Source organism: Astatotilapia calliptera, chromosome 4 (genome assembly GCF_964374335.1).
Source record: "Astatotilapia calliptera chromosome 4, fAstCal68.1, whole genome shotgun sequence".
Lineage (NCBI taxonomy): Eukaryota > Metazoa > Chordata > Actinopteri > Cichliformes > Cichlidae > Astatotilapia > Astatotilapia calliptera.
Genome location: NC_137425.1, coordinates 13,186,424 through 13,195,911, shown reverse-complemented (window position 1 = coordinate 13,195,911; position 9,488 = coordinate 13,186,424). Strand labels below are relative to the sequence as shown.

At 51.4% G+C, this 9,488-nt stretch overlaps 1 protein-coding gene across 1 annotated transcript; it reads left to right on the top strand.

The window, feature by feature from the left end:
* The first annotated feature begins 1,196 nt into the window (after window positions 1-1,196).
* Window positions 1,197-9,173, top strand: LOC113020697 (galectin-3-binding protein A-like). The gene is made up of 7 exons (XM_080300878.1): window positions 1,197-1,366; window positions 1,510-1,614; window positions 1,818-2,021; window positions 2,187-2,321; window positions 2,443-2,734; window positions 2,860-3,143; window positions 8,024-9,173. Exons 2-7 carry the CDS (start codon window positions 1,530-1,532, stop codon window positions 8,794-8,796), a joined length of 1,773 nt encoding a protein of 590 aa, XP_080157004.1. The 5' UTR covers window positions 1,197-1,366; window positions 1,510-1,529; the 3' UTR covers window positions 8,797-9,173.
* Window positions 9,174-9,488: the final 315 nt, after the last annotated feature.

Sequence of the window (9,488 nt, the reverse complement as noted above, 5' to 3'; positions counted from 1 at the left end):
TCAATAGGTTTTGGGTCTGGTCTCTGTGTTAGCCAGTCCATGCGTGGAAATGATATCTTATGCACACTGAACCACTCTCCGATAATCTGAACCTCACATACTAAAGCACCCCAAAGCCACCAACCCGGGTTGTTCTTGTAGACCCCAGACACGATGGGTGCATCATTTCATCTGCTTGTCTTTCTGACAAGTAGGAAGACAAATTTACTGTGGAACAGGGTAAATTTGGATTAGATGTCCTTTTTTCCATAACTCCAGAGCCCTATCTGTACACTGTGTTGCAAACTGAAGCCTTTTAAAAAAAAAAAATGCTCTCTGGCAAGTGATTTTCTTATGGCAGCTGTTTAGTCCTGATCCCCAAAGCCTAGCCTTGAGTTCTGCTGTTTAATTTGATTTGACCAAAACTCATTTCCAAACACGACCATCAAAGACGCAGCCACATTTCTTTCTGGAAGACAAAGTTTCACCACTGTCAGTTTTTGTAGTTTCAGCAGTCTCTTTAGTTGTTCTCTTTATTTAATGCACGCTAATATTTCGACCCTTCTAAAACAGAAAGATGTGTTTTTGCATGGTTGTTTGAGAAATGAGCAGCTACTCACTCCATCAGTTCCATTTAAATAACCTCAAACATTTATCACTACAGTAAGTCTCCAATGAAGCACTCTTACCTATTTGCATGGTGGTGATTTTTTTTGTATTATTATTATTGTTTTTCTTTTTTTAATCTACGCACCCCGGTTTGTTTACCCGTTTACTCTTGAAAACTGTAAAACACATGACTCTAACAGTTACAGAAGTGTAGTCCCATTTTATTCTTCACTTGAAAATACATGTCAAATCGGAGAATGCAGGGCTGTATTGCGATGGATCACTTTCTTCACAGGTTAACTGGTGAAAATTAAACATTAGTGTTTCCTTTCTTATACAGATGAATGATTTTTCAGATTATAATTATTTCCTCTAACTAACTTTTGGGGCTTTACAATCTCAAAGTCAGTGGTTGTTTCTTTTCCATTACTTGTCTGTTCTTTCTGCTTTTCTGCTGACATAGGGATCTTTATCCAATCACGAGTTCAAGTAAAGTGCAGACATTGTGATCCGACAAGTTTCGACTTACCCACAAAAAGTTATGCAACCAGTGTGGTCTTCTGCTTTAATGAGAAATGAAACTTAGGAAAGGTGCTTGGAAAAGAGGAGTTTAATGTGAAGTGAAGCTCACAGAATCTGGAGGAGCGCACGTTCATTTAGCCCCCTCTTCCCCTCTTCTCCTCTTTCCTTTGTCACGCGACTTTAAAAGGAGTGAACCTTGGGCAAGACACACTCAGGAGCACATTTGCGGACAGCGCAGCTCGATAACACAAAAAGGGTAATGTGGCTTTATTTTTTGTAAGGTTTTTAGATTTGACTTTGACTTTTTTTTCATGCACAAATTTGGTCGAGACATTTAATTTGAGTAGCTGATGGAGCAGATTTCTCACATTATTTCTTTCTTGTTAATCACTGTGTCAGTCCTACACCGGAAGTCGAAAATGCTCACGCATCAAAATCTACGCACTCTTTGGATTCTTCTGCTTCTGCACATGTCTGCAAGGGCTTACAAATTTGACATCTTAAGTGAGTAATCACCAGTTTGCATACGAAGCAGTTCAAATAAATCCTATAGCTGCTATGCAGTAGATATGACTATGTGAGTATGAAAGTGAATTACAAATAGATTTTGAGAGTGACCAATTAACTTGGAATGAAGGGCTAGAATATGTGGTTTCCATCATCATGGTCTTTGCTCACATAACCTATTTTTATATATATTTCAATAGAAACACACCACGAACCGCAGGAAGGTGATGTGAGACTGTTTGGCTCTAAGAACGTGTCAGAGGGCCGTGTGGAAATCTACCATGATGGGAAATGGGGAACAGTGTGTGACGACAACTGGGACATGGCTGATGCCCGGGTGTTGTGTCGCCAGCTCAACTTCCCTGGTGCCAAATCTATTGTGACTGGGAAGGACTACGGACAAGGTGGCTTTTATTTCATTTATATAAATGATCCTCCAGCAGAGGGCAGTGCAATGACTGTACAGAAAATAGTTGAGATTAGGCTCAACATAACAACCACTACAAATCACAACTCTGTCATAGCTAGAAATGTAAACAAATTCCCTTCCCTTTAAATTTCCATTGTAGCGCCTGGACCTATTTGGCTGGATGACATCAATTGTAAAGGCACAGAAACACATCTCTTCACCTGTGAATTCAAAGGCTGGGGAGAAACTGACTGCACGCACAAAGAGGATGTTGGAGTAGTTTGTGAAACAGGAAGTAGGTATCAAAACTCTTAAAAAACAAACGTTTTGTAGAACCCATAGAAGCATTGATGCTGAATATGGCTTGATCACCGCTCATTCCCCCTTTGTTCATTACATTAATTATTCTTTTTCAGGCATTAATGTGGACATCAATGATTCTACTCACTCACTGGACCACAGTATCGGTCTGTCTGACTTTCTCGGCCAAATCTTTGATGATGGAAATGGCTGTGACTTCCTGATCGTAGTGCAGAGTCCTACTGGGAACAAACAGGAAGATGGGACCCCAGAGATAAGTGAGAAAACCATCTGTGCTCACAAAATGATCCTGTCACAAATCCCATTCTTTAATGCTTCAGTGGGGATTACTAACATCACAGTCAACCTCAGCTTGCCCTGCCAGCCACATTTCACCTCCTTCATCAGGTATAATGAACGTAATGTTTTGCTGCATTTGCAGTAGATGACTTATTCTTTAAAACATCTAAATGTTTTGCAATCATCTACAAATGTGTACAAATTCTAATATTCGATAATCTGATCTTCATTAGGTACATTTACACCCGTAAGATAGATGTGACCCTCTCCTCTGCACTGTGTCTCCACCAAATGGCTTCTAATTTTGGGTTAAAGCAGCTGATGGAGGACATTGGCCGACTGTTTTCTAAAATCCTCCCAGAAGACTCCACCTTTCACAACCAGGTGTCTTTTTACAAGTATGCAGTGGAGACCAAGGACTTAGTGCTTGAGGAGAACTGTGTCCAGTACATGGCCTGGAACTACCAAAACCTGACCAGGTCTCCAGCTTGGTCCGGCCTCTCAGTGGGGCTTCTTGGGGCTTGTGGAATACACCAGGCACAGACACACGCACACACAGGTATGTACTGCCAACTTCCACATTTATTGAAGCTTTGAGTTTTGAGTTTTGACAGCTGACTCAGTCGTACAGTCTGACAGCTCACGAGCCCAGCTGATCTCTCCTCTGGCCGCCCCTCCCCGTCTCACTATAAAAACAGCGGAGGGAAACCATCATCAGTACATAAACACCATCAGCTGTTCTTACCGGCCTCGCAGCGCCGCCCTGTTGAGCCTTCTGCTGCACTCCTCCCCTGCAGCTGCGCCCGGGGCCACGCCTCCGCCACACACCCCCACCGCCCGTTCGAGGCCGGGGAGCCGTCCGGCCGAGCCAACTCCCCCCCGCGAGCGAGAGAGAAAATCGGCCACCGCCATCTGCGCCCCCGGCCTATGGATCACCTTGAACTTAAAGGGCTGCAACGCCAGATACCACCGGGTGATCCGGGCGTTGGCATCCTTCATGCGGTGGAGCCACTGCAGCGGGGCGTGGTCCGAACAGAGGGTGAATGAGCGTCCCAGGAGGTAATAGCGCAGGGAGCCGACCGCCCACCGGATGGCCAGGCACTCCTTCTCCACGGTGCTGTACCGGCGCTCGCGCTCCGCTAGCTTCCGGCTGATGTACAGGACAGGGCGGTCAGCCCCCCTCACCTGCTGGGACAAAACGGCTCCCAGCCCTCTGCCCGAGGCGTCAGTCTGCAGAACAAAAGGGAGGGAAAAGTTAGGAGTGTGAAGCAGCGGCTCCCCACAGAGAGCCTTTTTCACCTGCACAAACGCCGCCTGGCACGGCCCCGTCCACTGGACCAGATCCGGGGCACCCTTTCGAGTGAGATCGGTCAGGGGGCTGGTTAGCTGCGCAAACCCCGGCACAAAGCGACGATAGTAACCCGCCAACCCCAAGAACCGTCTCACCTCCTTTTTCGTCCTGGGGCGCGGGCAGGATGCGATAGCCGCCGTCTTCTCCACCTGTGGACGCACCTGCCCGCCCCCCAGGTGGTACCCCAGATACTGCACCTCCCTCCGTCCAACCGCGCACTTCTTCGGATTGGCCGTGAGCCCCGCCCCCCTCAGGGACTCCAGGACCGCGGCCACCCGCAGCACATGCTCCGCCCAGGTGTCGCTGTGGATGATCACGTCATCCAGGTAGGCGGCAGCATACGCTGCGTGCGGACGCAGTACCCGGTCCATGAGACGCTGGAAAGTGGCCGGGGCCCCGAACAGGCCGAACGGAAGTGTCACGAACTGGTACAAACCGTACGGAGTGGAGAAGGCCGTTTTCTCCCTGGCCTCGGCAGACAAGGGAATCTGCCAATAGCCCTTGGTTAAGTCCAGTGTCGTGAAAAAGCGGGCCGTGCCTAACCGGTCCAGGAGCTCGTCGACCCGAGGCATGGGGTAGGCATCAAAGCGTGACACTTCGTTCACCCTGCGATAGTCGACACAGAACCGTATAGACCCATCCTTCTTCGCCACCAGAACGATGGGGCTACACCAGGCGCTGTGCGACTCTTCTATTACTCCCATCCTCAGCATTTCCGCCAATTCCCTCTGCACGATTTTTCGCTTGTGCTCCGGGAGCCTGTAGGGCCGTGAACGCACCGTCACGCCAGGCTGCGTCACGAAATGGTGCTCGATGAGGGACGTCCGGCCGGGCAGGGGGGAGAACACGTCCGCAAAACGCTGTTGCAACGCGACAACATCCGCTCTCTGGGCCTGTGTGAGATGGTCATCACAAGGGAGGGAGGCGGGAATGATAGAATTTGGCACCTCAGGCCCCAACTCATCTCTCTCCTTCACCAGGCTCACCAGAGAAGCGGTTTCAGCCTCTCTCCACTGTTTGAGGAGATTGAGGTGATAAATCTGCGTGGCTCCTCCCCTGTCCGACCGAGCGACCTCATAGTCCACGTCCCCGACTCGCCGTGTGACCACAAAGGGTCCTTGCCACTTGGCGAGCAACTTCGAGCTGGAAGTAGGGAGTAACACAAGCACTTTATCTCCCGGTGAGAATTGCCTGAGTCTAGCCCCTCTGTCATACAGGCGTTGCTGACGCTGCTGAGCCTGGAGCAAATTCTCCCGTGACAACCTCCCCAAAGTGTGGAGTTTTGCTCTCAGGTCCAACACGTACTGAATCTCATTTTTGGCGGGGCTCGGACCGTCCTCCCAGCTTTCTTTAATCAGGTCGAGCACCCCACGTGGCCTCCTGCCGAACAGCAGTTCAAAGGGAGAAAATCCCGTGGAGGCCTGGGGCACCTCCCGCACTGCGAATAACAGAGGGTCTAGCCAGTGATCCCAATTGCGTTCATCCTCGTTAATGAACTTCCGAATCATGGACTTTAAAGTCTTATTCAGCCGCTCCACCAGCCCGTCAGTCTGAGGGTGGTAGACGCTGGTCCGAATAGATTTAATGCCCAGTAATTCGTACAGTTCCCGCAGTGTACGAGACATAAACGACGTGCCCTGGTCAGTCAGTATCTCTTTCGGGATTCCGACTCGGGAGATGACCTGAAACAGTGCCTGCGCCACACTCTTTGCAGAGATGGTGCGCAGCGGAACTGCTTCCGGGTACCGCGTTGCGTAATCCACCAGGACTAACACAAAGCGGTAGCCGCGTGCACTCCGGTGAAACGGCCCGATGAGGTCCATGCCGATGCGCTCAAACGGGACCTCAATGAGGGGGAGAGGGCGCAGCGGCGCCTTCGGTATGGCCGGCTGGTTAACAAGTTGGCAGTCCGGGCAGGACGCGCACCAGCGGCGCACATCCGCTCGGATGCCCGGCCAATAAAATCGGGCCGTTATTCGCTCCAGAGTTTTCTCGTAGCCCATATGCCCTGCCATGGGGTTATAGTGGGCCGCCTGGAAAAGCGTTTCCCGGCGGCCCTGCGGCACCAACAACTGGGTGTGTGTTTCCTCGGTCTGAGTGTCACGACTCACTCGATATAACCGGTCGTTTAATAAGACGAAACGCGGGTAGGTCTGCGCGGCCTCAGGGCGCACCACGTGACCATCAATAGCCATCACTTGGTCAAAGGCTGAGCGTAGGGTGCCGTCACGAGACTGCTCCAGTGGGAAATCACCCATGGGGGACACTTCCGGGGCCGGCGGGACGTCCCGTGAGGGACCCGCCGGCTCCTCCCCCCCGGAGTCGGTGTCGGACGACCCCGCGTCACCGCTGAATGCCGCGCACACGCTACACCCCGCTTCCGGTCGTGATCGCACCCCCGCGTACTGCCCCAATAGCTGATGAAACCCCGGCCAATTGGTACCCAGAATCAGGGGGTGCGACAGGCGCGGGCTAACCGCCGCCGTTACTCTATGCATGTTGCCCTTATACTTTAATAACAGCGGCACTATGGGATACCTGTGAACGTCACCATGCACACACCTCACCTCCACCCATTCTGCCTCCAGCAATGCCCCGGGGCGAACCAAGCTTTGGTGTACGAGGGTCTGCGTGCAGCCCGTGTCCACCAACGCCTGGCGTATACCCCCTCGAGTCCTTACCGGAATACTGTATGTCCCTCCTGGACCGGGGGAGGGTGCTGGGGCGCCAGCAACGCGGAACACCTGCCCCACTTCCATAAGCGGACAATCCCTCCTCAGGTGCCCCGGCTGCCCGCACTTCCAACACTCCGGCCCCGGCGTCTGTGCTGCTCTCCGTGGCTCGGGGGCGGCTCCACTTGGCTCGGCTCCCCTGGACGGCATCAACGCCGCGAAAGGGTTAGTGGGGCTCAGCGCCGGCAGCCGCTCGGCCTGCCCTGGTGCCGGCACACGGCGCCTCGGGGCCGGCACTGGGGCCTGTTTGTTCGGCCTCCGTCCGGCGTCCCCGGGTTCCCCTGCTCCAGCGGCAAGGTGGTCCTCCGCCAGCGTCACTGCTACCTCCAAGCTGGCGGGCCGGTGGCACCGGACCCATCTCGCCGTCTCCGCTGGCAACCCCTCCGTGAACTGCTCCAGCACCACCTTGTCCACCAGCTTCGTCTCGCCCTCCGATGCCCCCGGTTGCAGCCAGCGCACCGCCGCGTCGCGCAGCTGCCGGGCCCAGGCGAATGGTCGGTCCGTTGTAGCCAGCCGACAGGCCCGGAACCGCCGGCGATGGTCTTCGGCGGTGAGCCCCAGCCTGTCCACCACCGCCCGGCTCACGTCCGGGAAGCTGCTCCTCGACGCCGGAGGCAGACTCAGGGCCGCTGTTTGTGCCTCCCCAGACAGCAGGGGGAGCAGCCGCGGAGCCCACTCCTCCCGCGGCCATTGGCAAGCCTCCGCCGTGGCACGGAAGGTCTCCAAAAAAATTTGTGGGTCGTCCCCGTCCCCCATCCGGGGCACCGCCACCGACAGTGGCGAGGGCTTCGGCGTGGCAGCGGCCCCGACCAGCCGTTCCAGAATTTGCGTCTGTCGGTCCGTCTGCTCCTGCAGCGCGGCCAGGTGGGCACGCTGGTCGGCCGCCTGATCCCGGCTCATCGTCGCCATCTCCGCTAGCATCTGCGCCAAGAATTGCAGAGGCTGGGCGGGTGGCGCGGCCTGTGGGTCGGACATTCCCCCACCGGCACTTTCCTGGGTTTCGGCACCACTTGTGGAATACACCAGGCACAGACACACGCACACACAGGTATGTACTGCCAACTTCCACATTTATTGAAGCTTTGAGTTTTGAGTTTTGACAGCTGACTCAGTCGTACAGTCTGACAGCTCACGAGCCCAGCTGATCTCTCCTCTGGCCGCCCCTCCCCGTCTCACTATAAAAACAGCGGAGGGAAACCATCATCAGTACATAAACACCATCAGCTGTTCTTACCGGCCTCGCAGCGCCGCCCTGTTGAGCCTTCTGCTGCACTCCTCCCCTGCAGCTGCGCCCGGGGCCACGCCTCCGCCACAGGGCTCTTCTTACTCGCTCAGATTTGGTGGCGCCAGATGAATATTTTGTGCTGCAGTCTGTAGAGAGATGGATCAGTGAGAAAGGCAACTCCATCGATTTGGAAACGCAGGCTGATCTGTTGGGACGCATTCGTTTTCCTATGATTCCTGCTGAGAAGCTGTATGTGATCGAGTCCAGCTCTCCACTCTACAGCACTCATAAGACCGTGTATCGTGATAATATGTTGAAAGCTTTTCAGTTTAACGTGCTCCTCTTCAGTAATCTGACAAAGCAAAAGTTCGGCAAAGAAAATAATGATTACCAGCCCAGGATTTACACTGCTGAGCCCTGGAGCATCGTTTTAGAGGTTTCATCCTCTGAAACCCAGTCCGGACAGTACAACAACCACTATAACAACTATGGCTATAATCCTTACAGTCAAACCAGATCCAAGTCATTTACCACACCTGTCCACAACAGTCTGATCTTCAAGGACATCGTGATGAGTTGGCAAGCAAATATATTCATATACAGGTATGAATGTTCAAACTATGGTGTGAGATGTGAGTCTTTTCCTGTGGCAAGGCTGACACCCCAAAGCTACATCAGCCAAAGTGAAATCCTCTTTCGTAACCGGATCTTGCTGGTCTGCCAGGGCCAGTATGTTTGTCAAATCCAGGACTTCAAAAGCAATATGGCTTCCGTCTCTGCGAATGCTACTCAGGTCCTTCCTTATCCCTGTGCTGGTGACCAGTTCACCTACCAGATTGTAGTGACACCAGAGTACGTGTGATGCACCATCAGGTCCAGGATCTTTGTTTCCTTATTATTTCATGGAGTGAAATCAATTGGCTTCATTATTATCCATGCGAGTCCCAATTGTTTTGATTACTGATATTTCTGACATATATATGAAACATATCTTCTTCACATATAAGAATCATAGCATCATTTATTAAAAAAGTTGAAAAGGGGTTTCTGTGAAAATTGTATGAGTCATCTTCTTTTGAATGATTTGTTCCTGATTAAAAGAAAATCCTGGTGACTTTGTTTCCTTATTATTTAGTGTGTTGCAATAAGATGCTTTCATTACAATCCATGTGAATTTTCTTTTTCTTTTTTATTATTGACAAATATTTTTCTGGCAAATAAACAGTGATTTCCGCATTATTTTTTGTGCATTCGTCTTATTTTGAAAGATTTGTTCCTTACAAGAACAAATAAATCATAATGTGGAATGTAATAGGCAGTTTAGCCTGATATGAAACACAAGACAAGTATAAATGTTACATTAATCACCAAATTGATTCATACATTCATTCCACCAGACATAATGCATTCCGATTTATTAATATTATAAGTTGTTTCTTCCACAGGTTTTAGCCAAATTCTAGCAAATACATTACAGATCCAGACATGAACCCTGCTTAAATGGCATCTGCTGTCAGACAGTTTGTTACAGTCCAGAAGGAGAAGGAAGTATGA